General features: G+C 39.6%; 5 protein-coding genes across 10 annotated transcripts; 3 read left to right on the top strand and 2 right to left on the bottom strand.

Moving 5' to 3' along the window:
* Positions 1 to 62: 62 nt before the first annotated feature.
* On the top strand, positions 63 to 3036 carry LOC116932086 (facilitated trehalose transporter Tret1-2 homolog). The gene is made up of 7 exons (XM_045180622.1): positions 63 to 181; positions 819 to 879; positions 938 to 1009; positions 1078 to 1301; positions 1366 to 1616; positions 1675 to 1957; positions 2023 to 3036. The coding sequence occupies exons 1-7, from the start codon at positions 137 to 139 to the stop codon at positions 2728 to 2730; spliced, it is 1644 nt and encodes a 547-aa protein (XP_045036557.1). The 5' UTR covers positions 63 to 136; the 3' UTR covers positions 2731 to 3036.
* LOC116932094 lies at positions 2946 to 4604 on the bottom strand. Its single transcript, XM_032939824.2, has 5 exons — positions 4452 to 4604; positions 4206 to 4374; positions 3945 to 4088; positions 3582 to 3754; positions 2946 to 3509 (listed from the first exon to the last, which is right to left on the bottom strand). The coding sequence occupies exons 1-5, from the start codon at positions 4485 to 4487 to the stop codon at positions 3360 to 3362; spliced, it is 672 nt and encodes a 223-aa protein (XP_032795715.2). The 5' UTR covers positions 4488 to 4604; the 3' UTR covers positions 2946 to 3359.
* Positions 4605 to 8654: 4050 nt separating this feature from the next.
* On the top strand, positions 8655 to 11000 carry LOC116932093 (ervatamin-B). Its single transcript, XM_032939822.2, is given in 10 exon segments — positions 8655 to 8816; positions 8943 to 9048; positions 9129 to 9275; positions 9390 to 9503; positions 9674 to 9724; positions 9824 to 9906; positions 10159 to 10282; positions 10371 to 10400; positions 10402 to 10529; positions 10616 to 11000. Coding segments are annotated over 9 exon segments (1023 nt in total). The 5' UTR covers positions 8655 to 8816; position 8943; the 3' UTR covers positions 10857 to 11000.
* A 476-nt stretch (positions 11001 to 11476) lies between these two features.
* On the top strand, positions 11477 to 17831 carry LOC116932084 (ubiquitin-protein ligase E3A). 6 transcript variants are annotated; one of them, XM_045180615.1, is made up of 15 exons: positions 11477 to 11605; positions 11665 to 11878; positions 11937 to 12108; positions 12168 to 12296; positions 12355 to 13134; positions 13199 to 13366; positions 13435 to 13770; positions 13847 to 13900; positions 13965 to 14319; positions 14393 to 14505; positions 14570 to 14850; positions 14915 to 15049; positions 15122 to 15231; positions 15452 to 15519; positions 17582 to 17831. In XM_045180615.1, exons 2-15 carry the CDS (start codon positions 11835 to 11837, stop codon positions 17705 to 17707), a joined length of 2871 nt encoding a protein of 956 aa, XP_045036550.1. In that variant the 5' UTR covers positions 11477 to 11605; positions 11665 to 11834; the 3' UTR covers positions 17708 to 17831. The 6 variants fall into 6 exon arrangements, with proteins under 6 accessions (XP_045036550.1, XP_045036551.1, XP_045036553.1 ...); XM_045180616.1 differs by having other exon boundaries at positions 11485 to 11605; positions 11670 to 11878; XM_045180618.1 differs by lacking the exon at positions 11477 to 11605 and having other exon boundaries at positions 11612 to 11878; positions 11940 to 12108.
* On the bottom strand, positions 15532 to 16521 carry LOC116932095. Its single transcript, XM_032939825.2, has 4 exons — positions 16367 to 16521; positions 16069 to 16308; positions 15868 to 15990; positions 15532 to 15792 (listed from the first exon to the last, which is right to left on the bottom strand). Exons 1-4 carry the CDS (start codon positions 16419 to 16421, stop codon positions 15575 to 15577), a joined length of 636 nt encoding a protein of 211 aa, XP_032795716.1. The 5' UTR covers positions 16422 to 16521; the 3' UTR covers positions 15532 to 15574.
* Positions 17832 to 17950: the final 119 nt, after the last annotated feature.

Genomic DNA, 17950 nt, shown 5'->3' with positions numbered 1-17950 from the left:
AGTAAATATACGCCCACTGTGACGGCCATTCGTATTTTGAACGAGGACGCGATCACGACAAGGCAACAGACGATCTCTGTAACCAAAAAAAAAAGAAAAAGTTTTGCATCTCGAACAATTTTATCCCATCTCAAAGATGTGGAAACACATCATGAAAAATCCTCACAAGGTGTTACCTCAAGTAAGTCGCTAAGAAAAATACATATGCACATCTTGTATGTTTTCTAGCAGGCTAATCGTTATTTACTTCTATTTCTTTTTGTATGGAGTTGGATACTGTTTCTGTGTCTACTGTAAAATAAAACTGACATTTCTTTGGGCATTTTCCAACATCCAACAGTTAAATAACATGCAAACTTACTACTAAATTTTTACACCCCCGACAGTTTTTTAGTTGATCGTCTTCAGCACGGACCTGTATTGACCATCGTAATTCTGTTTGCCTGAATATGCAAATGATGGCCTTGTACATCCCATCTACCCGAGTAGTTTCATTTAAAGGACGATCAATAGTATCCAACTTTCTCCTGTGGCATTCGGTATGGCATGCATTCGGGAATATCATATTTCCGTAATTGAGAACGTTGCTGCCGATCGAGTCTCATTGGAGTTTATAATGTCGGATAAACAAATTGAATTCTCAAATGCCCTGAAAACCTTGGGCTTTTGTGGAATCGATTGTAAACGTTGATCTATCTTGTAGTTCGACATTTCATCCGTCTGGTAGCACACACAAAGTTTTCTACTGGCTGATTGCCACGCTGTTTCGTGTAAATACATTTGATTTTTGTCTAATGAGTTTCTACTAATTTCTTTAGCTACTCGCGGCGGGGATTGGTTCTTGGGGATTCTTCTGCACAGGAACTGTCCGTGGATGGAGTAAGTTAAATTTCTATAGTCTATTTACAAGTGAAAGCACAATCTCAATTTCGCTTAGGTTCACCTGGAATCCCATCTCTCAATACGACAAAGACTTTTGATATAGATGCAACGGAAATGGCATGGATAGGTAAGGAATAGTTAGACCATTTGTAGTACATACAGCCATTTTTAAAAATTAACATTCTTGCTTCTCAGCTGCCATGCCACCGTTATGTGCTCTTGCTGGAGCTTTACTTATTGGCTATCCGATGCAACGATACGGCCGACGGACAGCGTTGATTGGATTGAGCCTTCCTTTCTTTTTAGGATTTCTTCTCATGGGTTTTACTAATCTAGCCCAACACAAAGCTATCCTCTTCATTGGCCGTCTACTGTCTGGACTCATGAACGGAGCAGCGACTCCAGCATCACAGATTTACGTAATGATCTGTTAAACTTAAATCAATTCGATGGAATGTTTGCATCTTTTGATTATTGATTTAGATCAGCGAATGTGCTTCTCCGCGCATCCGCGGCACGTTGAGTTCCTTTACGGCTAGCGCATTGGCGTTAGGCATTTTGGTGGCATACATAATCGGTGCCTTTGTCGATTGGTGGGTCCTGGCATTCATATTGAGCATGTTCCCACTGCTGCTGTTTACTGGAATGATTTTCATGCCTGAAACTCCAGTCTGGCTCATATCCCACAACCGAGAGGATGACGCAAGAAAAGCTCTGCAACGTCTACGCGGAAAGTGAGTTAAATGAAACCACTTGAAATTGAATGCTTCTATCTGATATTTTGTATGCCAGACGGACGGATATTGAAGCTGAATTCCAACGGCTGAAGGAGAACCAAGCGAAGAACAGTCAACAACAAGAAATCCAGCCCAGAGAATTAATGAAAGGTTCCGTTTTGAAACCGTTGGGTATTTCTATGGGCATCATGTTCTTCCAGCAATTTACTGGCATCAACGCAATGATCTTCTACACTGTCAGTATCTTCAAATCAGCTGGAACGACACTCGACGGCCGTTACGCTACTATTATTATCGGTTTCGTCCAGCTTATCGCCACTGCCGGATCAGGATTTTTGGTACCTTCACATTAAATCTAGCGGACATGAATGTCAAAGTATAACCCTGTGCATTGATGTTGTAGGTGGATCGCTTTGGACGTCGCTTTCTTCTCCTGTCATCCGCCGCGATCGTCTCTTGTGCATTGGCAGCCATGGGCTCTTTCTTCTACATGCAGGCCCAATGGGGTCCCGCGTTAGCCACAGAAACACTTGGCTGGTTACCTTTGCTCTCGCTCATCGTTTTCTTCATCGCCTATTCCGGCGGATACGCAAATGTTCCGTTCATCCTCATGGGCGAGATGTTTCCGGCTCGTTATCGTTCCATTCTTGGACCGCTCAGCTCTTCGTTCAACCTGTGCTGTACGTTTACCGTCGTGCGGAGTTTCCCTCTCATGCAAATTTCAATGGAAAAGTACGGAGCCTTCTGGTTCTTCATGTGCTGCACGTTAGTGGGCATCGTTTTTGTCTACCTTCTCCTTCCGGAGACTAAAGGCAAAACACTTGATGACATTGAGAAACTCTTCTCCGTCAAATATAATGCCGATGGTACGCTGAAGATCACTGAAATGCAGCCCGACAACTATTCAAATGGGAAAACGGCGTCGATAGCTTCTTCGGGAATCGTAATGAACGCTCCAAGTCGTGAGTCTTTTCATAAGCAGAAAGGCAAGCAGGATGATAAAGCTACGGTAGAAAATGGAAATGGTTTTTCTCCAGTACCGTTGAATCCAATTGTCGATTCGGAAGACGAAGACGAAGATGACGGCTCACTCGTTCCAGCGCCTGTCTAGAGCATCAGTTGCCTTTAACGCGACTGCTAACAGGATGCAGTTAATGATGGCTTATTGCTTACGGAAATTCTTAGTGGTATGGCAATTTAATTCCCTCCCCCCAAAAAAAACGGAATATGCGATAAATCGTTTTTTAAAATAATTTAATAGCTCATGACTCAAAGATTGTATATTTACCCTGGTTCTTAGAAATTAGCTGTGTGTAAAGTTGAATGTAACGATGGTTTAATTTTATTAATTTCACTTCTTTGTGTAAATGTAATTTTTTTTGTGACTGTAAAGAAGAAATCGGAGATTGAAGTTTCATTGTTCGTTTTGATTTTTGGTCATTAGAAAATTGGTTTCTTCAGTGAACGCTTTTTTCACCCAAATTTCGCTTTGTTTTCCACTAATATGCAACAAACTTATTTCAGCTTAGACAATCAGTATAGGGACATAATTTTTTTTTTCAAATGCTTGTATTAAATATTTAGACGAAAAAGGGTGATTGCGTCATTCGCAAAAATGCCTCATAAAGCAATTCATGTCAAATGTTTCGGAAAGTGTTACGACGTGCCCACAACATTTACTTCGAAAACGGTGTAGAGTGTAGGATGGCCGAATAGCCACTTAAAATTAATGTTCACGCATTACGCCGGAATATTTGTCCAAGTGCAATCGGCAGCAAGGTTTGAAGCTGCGTTCAAACCGTTGTGGAAACTCACGATGACAAAGTTATCCTTGGAAACGTAATCCGTGTTAGCCGAACCTGATGTAATTGGTGAGGGGAGCGGACCAGCCTGTCAAAATGAAACCAAGAACAAAAATTTCACGTAAAATGAAAAAAAAGGCGTACAAAATTGATGTCTTACGCCCATTGTGACGCCTTCTCCTAACGTGGCGCAGTTGACCTGGACTTTGGTGTTTGGGTAATAAGCCGTCAAACCAATTTGGCAAATTTTGGTGCTACCAGTAGCGGCAAGGTCTAGCTTGATTGTGCCATTAGGCGATGCCGACATAGCTGCATTATAGTTTTCGCCGCAATCTGAATGCCAAAGTCATTAGATATCAATCAGAATTAAAGTTTAGCGTCGACAGTTTTACAGTGAATGTAAAAAAGAAACAAAAATCGTTTGAACTAACTGAATTCGCAAGTTAAATCGAAAAAAAACAAAACAACAAAAACATTTGTGGTTTAACTAGGAATTTCACATAACGCTAAAATATAGGTTTACTTGTAATTTCTCCAGGAGGAGGCGTTTCCGGGACTACTGGGCAGACCTCGCAGACGGGGCAGATTTCGCAATCAGGACAAGCCGGGCATGGTTGGGTCAAAAGATTTGGAAAATAGCCGAAAAATGGACCCAGACCCTGTTGGCCTATTGCGATGGAAATGATGACGAGAAAAGAACATTTAGACAGTATAAAAGAGAAATGAAATGAAATTGTCTTAACACGCATGCCACAGGTATTAAATTAAGTGAATGCTAACTCACCAATCATGGGGTTAATTGGTGAGTTGGTTTGGCGCTGAGTTACGCCATAACGAGACTGCATCGACGGCACACGATAAAAAGGAGAGTAGGAATGCGGGAATATCAGAAGCTCTTTCGCATCCCTGGTGGGGGTTGAGGCAATAGCTGATGCTAGGCAAACAGCTAAAACCTAATTCAATTGAAACAAACAATAAACATCAGACTATATAACGCTATAAAACAGACATACAGAAAGATTTCACTTACTAGCATAGGGACGAAAAGGCTATTTTGAGTGGCCATGACGTTGCTCTGGATCAATTTGGTAGCTCTTCGAAGACAACTGATGGGCCTCGAATGGTGGTGAAATGATGTGAAAATGGTCCCTTTTTATACTAGCGATGAACTAGAAGAAAAGGCGGGACCTATCTTGGTTTTTTAAGCTGATTTTATAATTGTTGGTCTCTCTTCTGAAGAAGGAGGAGCATTTGTGTTGTCGTTGCTTCCAATTTAGGTTTGATGCTCTTATAACTTGACTTGATTGTATGTAAGTATTCGTCATTTGTGACTACTCGATTCCCTACATCAGGAATATATAGGAATTACAGATTTAAACAAAATTGGGCTCACGCTTAGACTTCTTTTTGCCCTTTATTGTAGTTCCAAGTTTGATAACAGATTTATCGCCGCTGAAAGCGTCCACGCCAATGAAATGCACCGGATTCGGATGAAATGTACGTAAATCGTTATTGCATTCATTTTTTTCCTTTCATCAATTGTGTACAGTCATTTTCAAATGATCAGGTTCCATTTGCATCCATAAAATCTTAACTGTCGTCAATGGCAATCCATAACGTCGTGTACATTTTAGAATATTCCATGATCGTCAAGGTTTTTCTTTAACAATGCTACTCTTAACCTGTTTCGGCTAACCGTCGTCCGCGCAAATGAGAGAACGCAACCTTTTCGTCACATCTTGATTAACGTTCAACTACCTAGATTGCTGTCGCTATTTCAACATTCGTTTTAGAATTTGCTTGGTAATATTTCTTTTGCATGTGACATCAAGACGACCATAATTTAGAATATACCAAATTCGTGTCCGCATGGAAAACTTCAAGTAGTTTTGATGTTGCATGTTTGTTCCCCTACACTTTTGGATGTTGTTGACCAAGCGATTGGTCCGTTTCGCTATAAGGCTTCCTCCTCCCAAATATATTCAAGTTCACATTGTAATTACGTTTATTTTGTTATGTTTTGGAAGCTACGTTATGGACTCTTCCATCAATGATTCCTTTGGCTAAAACCACTTTTCATTCGAAATTACATCCATCAGTTGTCAGCAACGCAAATCAATTATCTTATACAGAATATCCTTTTCAATAAAATTTGGAAATTGTTAACCTCAGGAAAGTTAAGTCTATTTCTCGAATGCCAGAAATTTTGATTTAATCATTAATTATACATCATTAATTAATTAATTGATAGATCCCGTTACATTTTTTAGCGACAAGAAAACCTTTACTTTTAAACTGTTTCACAATCGATCTGACGAATTCCTTGTTATACGCTCATCTGGCAAATTAGTTATAGTATATATGCTGTTTACCTCATCACCAGTTTCCGCAGTATACAGCAAGAATAAAAGACTTAACTCTCCTGTGCGATGTCATACAGCTTGGCTATAATTCGTCGGATTTCATTATAATAGGAAGAGTCTAGTTTCCGAGCTGACTGTTTCGTTCATCGTCTGCCTTTCTGAATAACCTGTGTTTCAAAGCTACTTATAAAGCAGTAAGATCTTTGATCATGATTGTGTATACACAGCTGGATCCTCACAAGGAATTCAAGAGTATTCTGGGATCGTTCATTGCTCTTATTCAACTGGTTTTTGTTTTTCGAAACGGCTGGCAAAAGCCAATGAAGGTCAACCTTTCATAACCTTGAGTTCATTTGAATACCCCTTTTTTAAAATATGGGTGCAACGTCCTTTCTGACTTTAGGTATCAAATTTACCACCTCTGCTGCGCCTCAACATGCCTCTCAGTCAGCTGGTCAGCAGCCATCGTGATGTTAACCTTTCGCCGCAAACGTGTTTCGTATACGCCAGCTCTTCTAGTTCTTCTAGCTCTGACGTGTTAATTATAGATCCGATCTCACTGTTTAACTTTAATTTTTTATTAATTATCTATTCTGATTAAAAGAGATCGTTTTATTAGAAATAGGGAAGATTGTATAGTACTTTCTGACATCATTGCCAACAGATTAAGCGGTGTCCAGCAAGTAATATTTTTGTATTACACGAATAAGGAAGGTGAACGCAGTTAGTTTCCGGCCGCATTTGCCCGCTGCGCATAATAAGCAAATGGGAAATTATGATTGAATTTAGCCGTTTAATCCCGCCGGGTGATGTTAAAAACTTGGCCGGATGCGTTTAGAATTTGAATCTATAAGTGGAACGTTATGTTATATTCACAGTAGAAAAACGTGTTGAATAAAATTCGATGTCTTTCGGCTATCAAAGCCTTTTATTATGCTATCACTGCTCATTTTAGAATGAGGAAAACTAAAGGCATGACCGTGTTGTATATAGGCTAGAAACCGGTTGCTATTAAGTCCAGTAAGAAAACCCTTGAAATTTACGAGTTCAACGTCCAAGCCAAGAATTTCACCTTGGGCACTGATGAGCCTTATAATATCTTGTCTTTTGTCATTTTACGTTGTTTCCATTCAAGACCTTACTACAATACACACAAACATACGGGCGGGTACCCGATTTTCAGTTACTCACAACAGCATTTTCAAAACTAGTGCAATGTTGGCTTATGAATCGATCTGTTTATCTTCCGGAGCAAACGCTGAGGGATGAAGATTTCCTTGTGTTAACTGTACACACTCGTTCTCGCTATTTGACTTTATTTTTTTCGTTATATTCTTTCATTTAAGGGTAAGTCAGGAGTTGCATTAAATGAATTAAATGTTCTTAATTAATTGTTTTAAGAAGTAGGAAAGGTTTTAGGATTTCTTGGAGCTGACCCGTCAGCGCGGAACCAAATGCAAAACAGGATTATAAAGATATAACACGATGCACTAACTAAAGTATAACATTTACGCTATATAGGGCTTTGTTGTTTAACAGGTTGGACACAAAACAAATGGCTGGCAATAAATTGCACGTCAGAGTCACGCAGTCCTTTTGCATTTATATTCCAACTTGCACAGCACATTCAGTAACTGACTCAAGCAAACTTATTTCAACAGCTTGATTGTTTTGGTCTAAATGCGTGTTGTCTCCGTTTTCGACAAGGAACGGTGGTGGTTACCATGGGACTCTTCTTAAGATACAGTAGTATCTATATAGTTATTTCTTTTTCAGTGTCCGACTGCGTTTGACAGTTGAGCACAACCAAATGAGAAATGATGGTTGAATTTGGTATTTTTCACTGGTGCTGTTAACTGTTACCAAGGGAGTTTTGGATTTGAATACAGGAAATACTCTTTAACCTTCGTGGAATGGTTTGAATTTACCAGTGCGTTAACTAAAACAAGTTTTTTTTTCACAACTCCCAAAAGTAAAAAAAAGTGCCACCGGTGCTTAACTTTAACAATGAAGAAATCCAACGCAGGCGTTACCTATTACTAGGCTACAAACTGGTTGCCATTAAATTCAACAATATAACCTTGATATTTATAAGGTCAATATCCAAACCAAGAATTTCTCTTTTAGGATTTCTTTATTTTTTACTGAGCTTTTTCACATCTTGCGATAGAGTCTTTTGTCATTAGCTATGTGTTTTCACATAAGACAGGTCTGGCACGAAAGCATTATCGGTTCCAAGGTTATTGCAACGTCCAAGTCACTTATATTAGCCAACATTAGTAAAGTTGTTTTTGTTTTTTTCTGGAAATGTATGTTGCTATTTGGGCTTAATTCACGTTACAACTTGGCACTTTAAAATGCGATCGCCATGACGCCATTTTAGTAGCTATATCATTGTTGTCGATGCACTTAACAATATATTATGATGGGTTGCATCCAGCATGCGACGCAAAATGAGTTGGCCTTATTCGCCGTTTATTTAAACTGCCATATTTTTATATTTGAACAGAAGGCGATATAATGTCAACGATCTCCATGTCTATACTATAAACACTGATGATCTGTTTCAATAACAGATGTCTACTCTGTAGTTGCCAATGTAGTATGTTTAATATGTCATTGGCTTCTATTTGTTATTTTTTCTTGTCAACGAACTCTGAATCTGTTGGATTAGGTATTCCAACAGGATGTAGCCTAATGCCAGATTGTTCCTGAACACTTTACACAAACAACATCGCGCCATATGCGTCAGAGGTTATCGTATCGTCGTACATCAAAATGAACTGACGAACGTTTTGTATTTGCTAGTAGTTGCAACTATAAAAACAATTAGCAGCTTGTTAATACAATGTCTGGATAGGTGTATATTCAACCTCGATCCACCGTGAGTGGACACGTTGCCCCCATATTATGTCAATAAATTTCATCTATATATAATAACCAGTTTCAATGTAAAGTTATGAGTTAACGTCCCATTGAGGTCCTTGATAGTCTCAAATAATCCCTTCTGCTTTATTTTTCAGGCTATTAAGGTAAACGAGTTTAAAAGAAGTGTAACACTATTTTGTTTTCCTTGTCTAAATTTCATTGGATAGATATACTTTTATTGTTTCTTGCTAATATTACTACAATTTCACGAATCACTTTTCTTTTATCAGAATGGTCAAGTTTTGCTTCGTCGCATTAGCTTTGCTGGTGGCGTGCTGTGCCGTTCAAGCAGCTCCTTCCTACGATGACGTAGAAGCTGCCTGGGAAAATTTTCAGGTATAAAACCTCATCAAATAACGTTTAATCCTATAATAGCGGTTATTTAAATATACGGAATGCATTGGCTCGATTTCAAGGCTCATTATCCGCAAAAGAAGGATGCATCACCCCAAAAAATTGCAAAGCGTAAAGCCAACTTCATCAAAGCTCATGCTATGATCGAGAAGCACAACAAAATCAAGAGTGTCACTTTCCAGATGGAACATAACAAATTCTCCGCAATGGTAGGTATACATGAGTGGCCACCTTTTAATCCACTCTATAACTCTCACAAGAATAGGCTTCCATGTCGATTTTATGATTTGTTTTTAAAAGTGAAAATTAATTCTGTTTCATAGGATGATGACGAGAAAAAGCAGTACAATGGAGCACGTCCTCCACCGCATCATGAAGGTTCGAAATTCATAAATGTTGATGAATCAGCCGTATCTACAAGACAACTGCCCGCTAGCGTGAGTTTGCCTCTGTTTTTTTGTTTTTGTTTTTATTCGATTCTGGAAAAAGATTGGAGTTTTGCCTAATCAATTTAGGCATTCACTACATTAATCGTTTTATTTTCCTTCGTCACAAAGTGTGTATAATGTACCAACATTTTTCAATTTACCTTTTTGTTTGAAAACAGCTGGACTACCGTACCGACAAATGCTTGGCATCAGTTAAAAACCAAGGATCGGTAACCAATTCACTTTTATTAATATCTTTAAACAGAAAAATTAGATTTCATAGAGGCCAGTATTAAATAAGAAGTTGTAATCCTATAACCCGTATGCAGTGTGGAAGCTGCTGGGCTTTCACTGCTATTACGCCACTAGAATTCGCGCAGTGCAAAAAAACCGGCACACCTGTTGTTTTGAGGTAAGTGTTTGATAATGCTTAAGAATTTCTTTCGCACGTAGCTATATAATACGTCATGCAAATGACGAGGCTAATGTAAAACGTAAGGGTTTATATCATCTTTCTCGTCCTCATATTACATAAGGTCAGGAAGTAGCCTGATGCGTTTAAGCTAATGTTTGCCAGCCTTTTTCAATAAGGAATACAGAAATCATAAACTTTCGATTAACGAACAACAACAGTTGATTTCCTATTAATATATGAATATTACAGCGAGCAGCAATTGGTTGATTGCGATACTAGCAATGGAGGTTGCAATGGTGGTTGGTACACGTCGGCTTGGTACTACCTAAAGAATGGATGTGCAAAACAGTCACTCTACACTTACACCGCTACCGTAAGTATAACCAATTTCACACTGATATAGGTTTCTCCTTTTTTTAAAATAGTGTGTTTTACATGCTATTTGTCCATCCTTACAACAGAAAAACACCTGCAAGTATACTTCTGCCAATGTCAGCAGCCACAGTCTCTTCCTACGGTTCCGTCATCTCTAATAGTCCCGCATCTATGCAATCAGCTCTGCAGAAGTACGGCCCTCTTGCAGTGGCCATCACTGTCGTCAATTCTTTCTACTCCTATAAGTATATCGAGTGATTCTTGATCGATGAAAACCCTGTGCAACAAAGAGCTATTGCTATTAACGTAACGTCCTTCTCGTCCAACATAGGAATGGGGTGTACAATGATGTGGCATGTGACAACCTGGGTGTGAATCACGGTGTAGTCGTTGTAGGCTGGGGCAGCCTCAACGGAATCCCTTACTGGATCGCTCGCAACTCATGGGGAAGTTCTTGGGGAAGCTCTGGATACATTCTTATGCAACGTGGTGTCAACAAATGCAGCATTGAGAAGCATCCCGCCGTCAATTGTATCCGTTGTTTAAAATCAAGGCTCTTCAACTCCTACTAAAGGCTATAAAAATATGAAAACCAGTTGAGTTTGAAGTCCGCACTTTTATTGATCATTTGTTAACCCTTTGCCTATAAGTAAAGGATTTATATAACATGAATACTTTGGAAACTAATATATTATAATATAAATTGGAAACAAAAATCCTGTATCAGTTACCTTATTTGATTGATTGAGATCAACCATATAGTCTTGTACGCTAAAGTAATACGATGTGGTATAGCGATGCCTATTCAAATAGCGAAAATTTATTGCGCAGTGCTAATCGTATTCTTACTGGCTGTAAGAAAAAGAATACAGGTATAGCGCTAGCATATTTAAGTGGAAAGGTGATTCAGGTGATTTTTTGCTTTGCGTGTAAATCGTTTCGTGTTTGCTTGCAGATGCGAAAACGATGCGCATCTGACGAAGGCTATCACTAAACTGTAAGATTCGTACAGTAACTTTATCATGATTTCCTAATTTCATCAATTAATATTAACTTATCTTCTACGCTAGAGAAGTACCTTAGATCATACCTTTTTCGTGTATGGAAATTGGAGCAAAAACGAGCAAAGCAAAGACGTAAACAAAAAAACTTTCACGCTCTGTAAGTCTTGCGCAAGGTTCTCTAACTTGATCATAGAGGGCTTCCTAGCAGGTAGTGCAGCGCAAAGTGCACGAAAGTGTTGTTGAAGAATTCTTCACAAAAACGAAAAGAACGACGTGCTGTCTTAACTGTTATTTATCTACTATCGTATCGCTTTGGGGTAATTCTAGCCATTACGATTGTTACGTTCCGAGGCTAATATAACGCAAAACGATTTAGATTAGCTTATATCAGGACTATTCAAAGCTAGACAATGGCTCTAATTCCACTACGCTAGTCCTCTATGTCTGTTACGTTTTTTACGGTCCTGAACTTCATCAACTAATCACGGCCTTCTACTTCATATCTGCCATCTTATTATCTCTTATAAAATTAATTTTTTTCCCAATATGGCTGAAAGTTGCCAAAATAATGCTGGAGAAAATATGTTGAGGTAACTACGACCAATAAGAAACTCACATGCAATTATTGCTGACATCTTCTTCTTACAGTAGCACTCCTGGAGACAGTCAATCATTGGATAAACGTGTTGCAGCTGGCCAGCTAATCAAGCGTTATTATTTCCAGTTGACTGAAGGCTGTGGTGATCCAAACTGTAATAATGAAAACTGTGCCTCTAGCAAAAAAATTCAAGCTCTTTCCCCAAACCAAGCTGCGGCTCAAGTATTTTTCAGTAACAATAATCTTAAAGCAGGTGTATCATTTTTGATAATTTATTGCAGGCTCTGGATTTATTTGCCCGTAAAGGAAGGTTGTGTGTTGGCACTAACAAAAATGAATTACCAAACACACTGTTTCCTGAAATTACATCTGCAAGCAGTAGTGCTCTAACTGATCAGCAATTGCTTAAAGTATTATTTTCAGTAGTTAAGCTTATGGTTCTAACAATATCATAATATTAATGTGAAGCAGGGCTTATGGGTGCCTCCAACTTCCAACGTGCCCAGCCATTCTACCGGCGACAAATCAGTTATTTCCAAAATAACGAAATTGACAGAAACGAGTTTCAAAAAGATTATTGACAATTGCAAAGAATATGGAATTTACTCAAAGCTAGTCCATACCTTGGGCCACATCTTCGCCAATCCGGAATTATTAGGACAAAGTTTTATTGGGCCTATGAGCGACCAATGTACATCGACTGCGGCACACGGTCAATTGAGTAAAGAACAACTGCGCTCGATGGAGGTGGACTTGGATAAAGACAGTGACAGCCAAGAAGCCGTTGCGGAAGCGCGTCTACAGGAGATGGGCCAAGAAGTCACTGTTGATGTCTGTTCCATCCGCCGATCGTTTGAAGCCTTAAGCTCAATAGAATCGCAAAACTATGAAAGCGCCTTAGTCCACGCCCTTATTCTTCTATGCGAAACCATTGAACTTGACATGAAGTATGGAAGGCAAAAAGCTGAAGTCAATTTGCTCAACGTCTTTGTCGTCGTCTTCGAACTACCCTGGTTGGGCTCCGGTGACTACTTTGAAAGTGTCTTGCCGAGTTTGTGCCGTGCCTGTGCTTTCTTATCTTTATCCCAACAAGCTACTCTAGTCCGATTCTGGGCCGCTCATAGTGTCCCAAATCTTCGAAATCTGGTCCAAACACTCCAACAGCTAATTAGTTTTCGAGTGTTATCGGGAGACTTTGGCCGAGACTATGCCGTCAATGATGACAGTACCATTACAGCTTGTGTCAAGGTAATATTCTTCAAACAGTAGGTCGAAGTTTTCCGTTTTTATTTTCAAATTCGTCATCTTCTAGGTGATGCGCATGTTGTACTGCGTCAACATATTTTCTTGTACTGCACCCTGCAATAACTCAAACCATGCATCGGTAGACCGGATGGAGACTGACGACTCGTCCAAAGGGGCACTCGACGTCTTTTCCTTTGGTATGGATCCCCCCAGACTGGGCGCTAAACAAAATAAGGTAAGTTAATTGCAGTTCAAATTTTATCTAGAGATTTTCTGCTAATCCATTTTGGACGGGATTAACAGACAAGGAAGAATGATCCTCTTATGTCAGAACTCGGAGTTAGCATCCTTGATTGTCGTAAACCTCCGGTTGCATTTGCCGATTTTTACAACGAACCCCTGAGTGACGTCGTAGAGATGGATCGCGATTTTGCCTACTTTGCTGCTGCATCGGAAGCGCCTCCTTCTGCTTCTAACGTTGGGTTAAAAATTAGTTTCATGAATTTTCCATTCATTCTAACACCTGCTGCCAAAGCCCTCGGCCTGTATTATGACAATCGAATACGAATGTACAGCGAACGGCGTCAAAGCATTTTCAACAGCGTCATGAACGGGCAACCGAGCAATCCATATCTGAAAGTAGAATATCAAAGTTTTACGTTTTTTCTTTGACGAACTCATGTTCTTACTCTATTCGTGCCTTTTTTTGCACTAGTTAAAAATCCGACGTGATCACGTTATTGAAGACGCCCTAATCGGTTTGGAAATGGTCAGTTTCAACGATAATTTATTTTATTCGGGATGTTACATAATGGGCAATCCTGTCATTACAGGTCGCCATGGAAAATCCATCAGACCTGAAGAAGCAGCTGGTGGTCGAGTTTGAAGGCGAACAAGGCATTGATGAAGGCGGTCTATCGAAAGAGTTTTTTCAGCTAGTTATCGACCAAGTTTTCAATCCCGACTATGCAATGTTTGCCTTCAACTCTGATACTCGCAACTTCTGGTTCAATCCAACGTCGTTTGAAAGTGATGCCCAATTTACATTGATTGGCATCATCCTTGGATTGGCTATCTATAACACAATTATTTTGGACATCCATTTCCCTATGGTCGTCTACCGTAAGCTACTTGGCCGTAAAGGAACGTTTGAAGACCTTCAAGAACTCGACCCTACTCTTTGGAAAGGTATGTATTTTCATTCTCCACGTGAGTTCAATTAACGCTAACTCTAAACCATTTTTAACTTTGGAAAAAAAAGGTCTAACAGAGCTTCTAGAATACTCGGATTCGGACATGGAGGAAACGCTCATGCAAACATTTAGCATTTCTTACAAAGACGTGTTCGGTGTTGTTTACAACCACGACCTAAAGGTATGTTACTTTGGTGGTGAGAGGTTTGTGGACTAGGTCATTTCAATTCTTCTTTTTAAATCAGGAAAACGGTGCCAGTTGTAATGTGAACCTGGAAAACCGGCGTGAATTCGTCGAACTCTATGCAGATTATCTTCTCAATGAGTGTATTGGTAGACAATTTGCCGCCTTCCATCGCGGTTTTGCCATGGTAACCGATGAGAGTCCTCTGAATACGCTCTTTCGGCCTGAAGAAGTCGAACAGCTTGTTTGCGGCAGTCACATTTTCGACTTTGAAGAACTTCAAAACGCCACAGAATACGATGGGGGCTTCGATAATAAATCGGAAACCATCCAACATTTCTGGTAACGCTACCACCGGAGCAACTATTCTTCTTGCTTCATATTAATTTACTATTTTACACATTAGGTCAGTTGTACATGAATTGAGTGTCGAAGACAAAAGGCGTTTGCTTCAGTTTACGACAGGTTCTGACCGCGTACCTGTAGGTGGATTAGGTCGATTGAAATTGATCATTGCTCGTAACGGAGCGGATTCAGATCGGTAAATTTAATTGAGTATGGCAGCCTTCCATTTTAAACATGCCAATTTTGTCTATTTTATGGAATATTATAGGCTTCCAATGGCTCACACATGCTATAACGTGCTTCTACTACCCGAATACAACAACAAGGAGAAACTAAAAGAACGCTTGATGAAAGCTATTGATTATTCGAAAGGCTTCGGTATGCTCTAAGAAATCCCATGTTTCTCGCATTTTGGTTAGCTATTTGTGGGCACAAGAAAAAGGTGTCACAGAAAAAAAATCGAGCTAATTTATTACACTGTTCTTTTTCTCCTCCTTTTGTCTTGTGCACATGGTAGTTTGAAATTTGTTGTGCTGACATTCTCTCTCTCGTCCCATATCCTTTCTGTAAATAAGTTTTTTTTTTTTTTGCCAAATAGAAAAGGTTGGCGAAATGTGTTTCCGTCTTCACACTGCTAGATTGACCATAGAATCCAGGACGATCAAGGTAAAAGGCTAATTTTTACGTTATAGAAATGACGATTACGTATATTTTAACGGGGTTAACACAAGAAAACGAGAAAAGCTATCAGTGTAAAGAGAAATGAAAGGGAGACGTGCACAGAACTGGCTGCGTTGCACAAATCTCCTTGGCAGTATTTAACACCCAAAATTAGACCACCAGACAAGGTATCTGTGAATCCCCCATTTTTCAAAGGGATATCGTTCGTCTTGTCTTGAACGGCTCCACAGAAGTAGGTAACATTTACCGCTCTCCCAGCTTCAAATTGCGATGAGAAAAGAAAAACGTTAAAATACTTGCAAGAAAGCAAAATTCTTTGAGTTACGGCCTCACCTGAATAGTAAGTATAGCGGATGCAAGAATTGGCACTGGTCTTGGGGCAAGTTACTTTACACCCCCTAGTGTCACAATAGTCCTTAACGATAGCTGGATCAGGTTCCGGGGACGATGTATCATCTATTTGCAATATTCATAGTAAATCTCAAGCCAATTTTTTTTTTACGTGACTCATTCTTTTGTTATGAAATTCCATACTTGTAAAAACGAACGGTGTGAAGCACGGAACGAATTTTCTGATTCTGGCGCAGTCAGGTACCGTATTGTTCTCCGTCACTCCGGGCCAGGTGAACTGGTAGCACTCAAAAATGTTATTTTCCGTCGTATTGGCAGTCGTAGTATCCCTTTTGTTGCGAATAGGCTCGACTGTTTCCATGACTCGGTAACCGACATGACCGTGACCAAACAGGATTGTCCGAAAATCTTGATTATTAGATGCTACAGAATAGAAATAGTGAATGGACGAAGATGTCTTTTTGCGCTAGAAATAATTTACCTTCGGATCCGACAAGAAAAAGAACTGCGATGACTACTAACCGTACGTCAGGCATTCTTTGAGGCTTTCTAGGTGATTGGTAAAATGTCAGCAAACCAAATGAAATGTTGTGAAACGCTAGTCGAGTCCTTGCTTATCTTTACGAAAGGTGTCGGATGTGATAAGGGTTGCGCAAATGATGCCATTGGTAGACTAGGGCAATTAGGTGATAAGGCACCAAAACTCGCGGGGGTTCGTGAATATTTGCCTATTTACCTTGAAAATGTAGGTATTTTGAAACGATTCTTTCACTCGTCATGGGATAACTCATCGTCAGATACCTTGATCATCATGGATCAATTGCGCGCTGAAGACGCGGAGGCTGAAGCTCAAGCCTCGGTCAAAATTTGAAAGACATAAATGCCTTTTTCGCTAGAACGAGTCGTAAAGAAAATGGGTTTATTTTGAAAGAAAAGAGTGTCGTGACAGCTTAAGGCTTGAAGAATAATAAATCTGATTTTGAACAATATCTGAAAGGGAGAGTATAATTGGTTTCAAACGACATAACACCGATCGTCGTAATGATTCGCAAAGATAAAAATCCTTGCTACTTTTAATGTATTCAATTTACCGTGCGTCACCATCGTTTTATCATATTGACACGGAGGTTGTCTAAAGCTGCTCTAGATAATGTAGATATAGATTAATCCTGAACATAGGAATTTCCCGATAGGGATTCTATCAAAAGTCATTTCATCTCAACCGACGTACGTTTTTTCTGAGATTTCTCCCGATAGATGGCGTCATTTTTCGCAAAAGCACCTGCATTAAAATTTTATAGGTGGTTCCACCTTCCAAGTTAGAATTGGAAATTGGTGTCGTTTAGTAGAGCAGATTACGTTGCACTGGAGTATTCTGTTCTTGTAATTTTGGGATGCATTCTTTTTTTAACTAGCAGTAAACGATATTAATTATTGATTAAAGAATATTCACGATGGCAACCTGATTAAGCTCTTCATTGCCAGGCTCTAACGGAGGTAAAAAATCATAACTCCCAAGCACGTATGGTAAATAAATGGGAAGAACATGCCATGACAACAACCCAAAACATGGGTACTGTGTTCGCCCTCTCCCTCCCACGGTCCCACCTTAGCCTATGTTGTAAGGTTGCCAAGGGTAACGCAGGGAAACAATAACCAAAACAAATTTAGAGTGATGTTTCGTTTGCATCCACAGCGGAATTCGTCAAATGTCAAGAAATCAGCTATGGCTGGACGCTTGTCGCAACTCGTCTGTCAATTTGAAATCGGAATGCGGTGTAGTTCTACTGGATGTGGAAGATTTAGCAAAAGATGGAATTAATCGTCTCCTGGCATTGTTGGTAGGCCACGAGCTCAGTCATCTTAAAATATTTAACGGGATGGAATTACAATGTGAAATATCTTTGCCCGAAATGGCTGTCGCCATTTGTACGTTCAGCATCGACGGATCTCCCCCAGGTATTTTTTTGTTTTTAACTAGGCATTTTATGCAGGTATTATAACGCTGTGGTCCCACAGGGATTGCTGTTGGAGCTGGCTCATCTCTGTACATCTATAAAAATTT

Source organism: Daphnia magna, linkage group LG10, assembly GCF_020631705.1.
Source record: "Daphnia magna isolate NIES linkage group LG10, ASM2063170v1.1, whole genome shotgun sequence".
NCBI classification, from domain to species: Eukaryota; Metazoa; Arthropoda; class Branchiopoda; order Diplostraca; family Daphniidae; genus Daphnia; species Daphnia magna.
Note: the sequence above shows the minus strand (reverse complement) of the source record. Positions and strands in the feature narration are given on the sequence as shown.

What these genes read in the sequence shown, in the direction of transcription:
- LOC116932086 (XM_045180622.1), top strand. Translation starts at nt 137, where the DNA reads ATGTGGAAACACATCATGAAAAATCCTCACAAGGTGTTACCTCAA. An exon ending in AACGGAAATGGCATGGATAG is followed by an intron (nt 1,010 to 1,077) that starts GTAAGGAATAGT and finishes CTTGCTTCTCAG; the next exon opens with CTGCCATGCCACCGTTATGT. An exon ending in CTCCAGCATCACAGATTTAC is followed by an intron (nt 1,302 to 1,365) that starts GTAATGATCTGT and finishes TTATTGATTTAG; the next exon opens with ATCAGCGAATGTGCTTCTCC.
- LOC116932094 (XM_032939824.2), bottom strand. Translation starts at nt 4,487, where the DNA reads ATGGCCACTCAAAATAGCCTTTTCGTCCCTATGCTA. An exon ending in ACCAATTAACCCCATGATTG is followed by an intron (nt 4,089 to 4,205) that starts GTGAGTTAGCAT and finishes CCATCGCAATAG; the next exon opens with GCCAACAGGGTCTGGGTCCA. An exon ending in TCCTCCTGGAGAAATTACAA is followed by an intron (nt 3,755 to 3,944) that starts GTAAACCTATAT and finishes TTTGGCATTCAG; the next exon opens with ATTGCGGCGAAAACTATAAT.
- LOC116932084 (XM_045180615.1), top strand. Translation starts at nt 11,835, where the DNA reads ATGGCTGAAAGTTGCCAAAATAATGCTGGAGAAAATATGTTGAG. An exon ending in GCTGGAGAAAATATGTTGAG is followed by an intron (nt 11,879 to 11,936) that starts GTAACTACGACC and finishes TTCTTCTTACAG; the next exon opens with TAGCACTCCTGGAGACAGTC. An exon ending in AACGGAGCGGATTCAGATCG is followed by an intron (nt 15,050 to 15,121) that starts GTAAATTTAATT and finishes GGAATATTATAG; the next exon opens with GCTTCCAATGGCTCACACAT.
- LOC116932095 (XM_032939825.2), bottom strand. Translation starts at nt 16,421, where the DNA reads ATGCCTGACGTACGGTTAGTAGTCATCGCAGTTCTTTTTCTTGTCGGA. An exon ending in TTTTCTTGTCGGATCCGAAG is followed by an intron (nt 16,309 to 16,366) that starts GTAAATTATTTC and finishes TCTATTCTGTAG; the next exon opens with CATCTAATAATCAAGATTTT. An exon ending in CACACCGTTCGTTTTTACAA is followed by an intron (nt 15,991 to 16,068) that starts GTATGGAATTTC and finishes TATTGCAAATAG; the next exon opens with ATGATACATCGTCCCCGGAA.